We start from the raw sequence: 1,558 nt of genomic DNA on the forward strand, positions 1-1,558 counted from the left end.
CATATATACATACATACATACATACATACATGCATACATACATACATACATACTACATACATACATACATACATACATGCATATATACATATATACATACATACATACATACATACATACAAATTTATGTATATACTAGCTGAATCACCGCCCCACGGGCGGTCGATTCTGCTTGTACATATCTAAACTCCTGTTCGTAGTTTGAAAGTAAAATGTGAAACTTACTATAATTTTCTTAAAGAATTTCCTTATAGACAACGTTGTCAGTGTAAATTCTTTTTCTACCCTTATACTCTGAGGCCAAAGCTAATATATGCACATTGTTCTCAAAACCAACCCTTCTGTTGGCAACATAGAACTGGCTATGGCTGAACACAGGTGTTGGCAGGTAAATTCCAGCTTTCTCTGAGCATTTGTCTAAGCCCTGGGATTTGTTTGATGTCATTCCAAAAGCCGGCTTCACAGGAAACTGCTTCCTGGAAAATGAGAACGGATAGTCTTTAGTGGTGGTCAGTGAAATTCGTGGTATCATTATTCGGATTCCAGCATGTGTCCCGGTGGCCACTTCTGCTTCAGTAATGTGGTTGTGCAGATTCAAGACTATATATCGTGTTCCGTTGCAATGACCTGCTGCATCAAGGTTTCTGAGCAGCATAATGGAAGAATGCTTCTTCAAAACCAAAACGTGTGGTGGAAACCCTGATGGATTGCGATCATTGATCAGTTCCACTGGGAATTCATTCTCGTTTTCGTGTAAAGTGTCACAGCTTCGATACGTTTTACTATCTCCTCGTAGAAATTTTGACATGACAACTGTATTCACTTCTTCAGCAGCCTTGTTTGTAGGAGTAATGATGGCTCTGCTGCTCATCCATAGCCTCCCTCCATAATTCTCATCAATACCTCTGAAGACCACTTCACAAAGGCCCCATAGCCTTGTAGAATCAATCAAATGCAGTGGAGAGACTGCAGTGGCAACAGTAATATGACCTTGTGATCGATCTTCAACGAGAATCAAATTGATTGTGTAAGTCTTCCCGGAGCCACCACTCGCGTTCAAGCAAAATATTTCCCCCTCCTTGTTTATAACTGATTCAACAACTTGGTCAAAGATATACTTCTGTTCAACATTTAGAGTTAGGTACCTCTCGAAAACTCGGTCACAGAGAGCAGATTTATCAAAATTTAGCTCTTCCTGCAGTATCATTGGCAGAACTTCTAGTTCACTTTCAAAATCTGGCTCTGGAAGACCAAGATTTGCCATTGTGACTTCTTCTCTGACTAATCTTACTTTGATGGAAAGCAGGACCTCGTTGTAAAGGAATTATTTTGGTTTTCCAACGCGGTTTTGCCTTTTTTTGTCAATTAGCACTCCTCAAACTACAGCTCTCAATAAGCCACTTCTTCACTACAGTTTTCACTTCTTCATCACAGGAATAAAGTTTGCCTCTCAAACTCTCTTTCATGGGGCCGAATAGACGATAGTCCAGTGACGATGATAGTCCAGTAACGAGGAAGTAAAAACTGTAGTGAAGAAGTGGCTCAAACAACAGTCAAC

General features: G+C 40.1%; 1 protein-coding gene across 1 annotated transcript; it reads right to left on the reverse strand.

Annotated features, from left to right (window-relative positions):
* Positions 1-235: 235 nt before the first annotated feature.
* LOC115210517 lies at positions 236-1,264 on the reverse strand. Its single transcript, XM_029779119.1, has one exon. The coding sequence runs from the start codon at positions 1,262-1,264 to the stop codon at positions 236-238; it is 1,029 nt and encodes a 342-aa protein (XP_029634979.1).
* Between the last annotated feature and the right edge of the window lie 294 nt (positions 1,265-1,558).

Source organism: Octopus sinensis, linkage group LG4 (genome assembly GCF_006345805.1).
Source record: "Octopus sinensis linkage group LG4, ASM634580v1, whole genome shotgun sequence".
Classification (NCBI taxonomy): Eukaryota; Metazoa; Mollusca; class Cephalopoda; order Octopoda; family Octopodidae; genus Octopus; species Octopus sinensis.

Excerpts from the sequence above, each read along its gene's own strand:
- LOC115210517 (XM_029779119.1), bottom strand. The coding sequence starts at position 1,264 with ATGGCAAATCTTGGTCTTCCAGAGCCAGATTTTGAAAGTGAACTAGAA.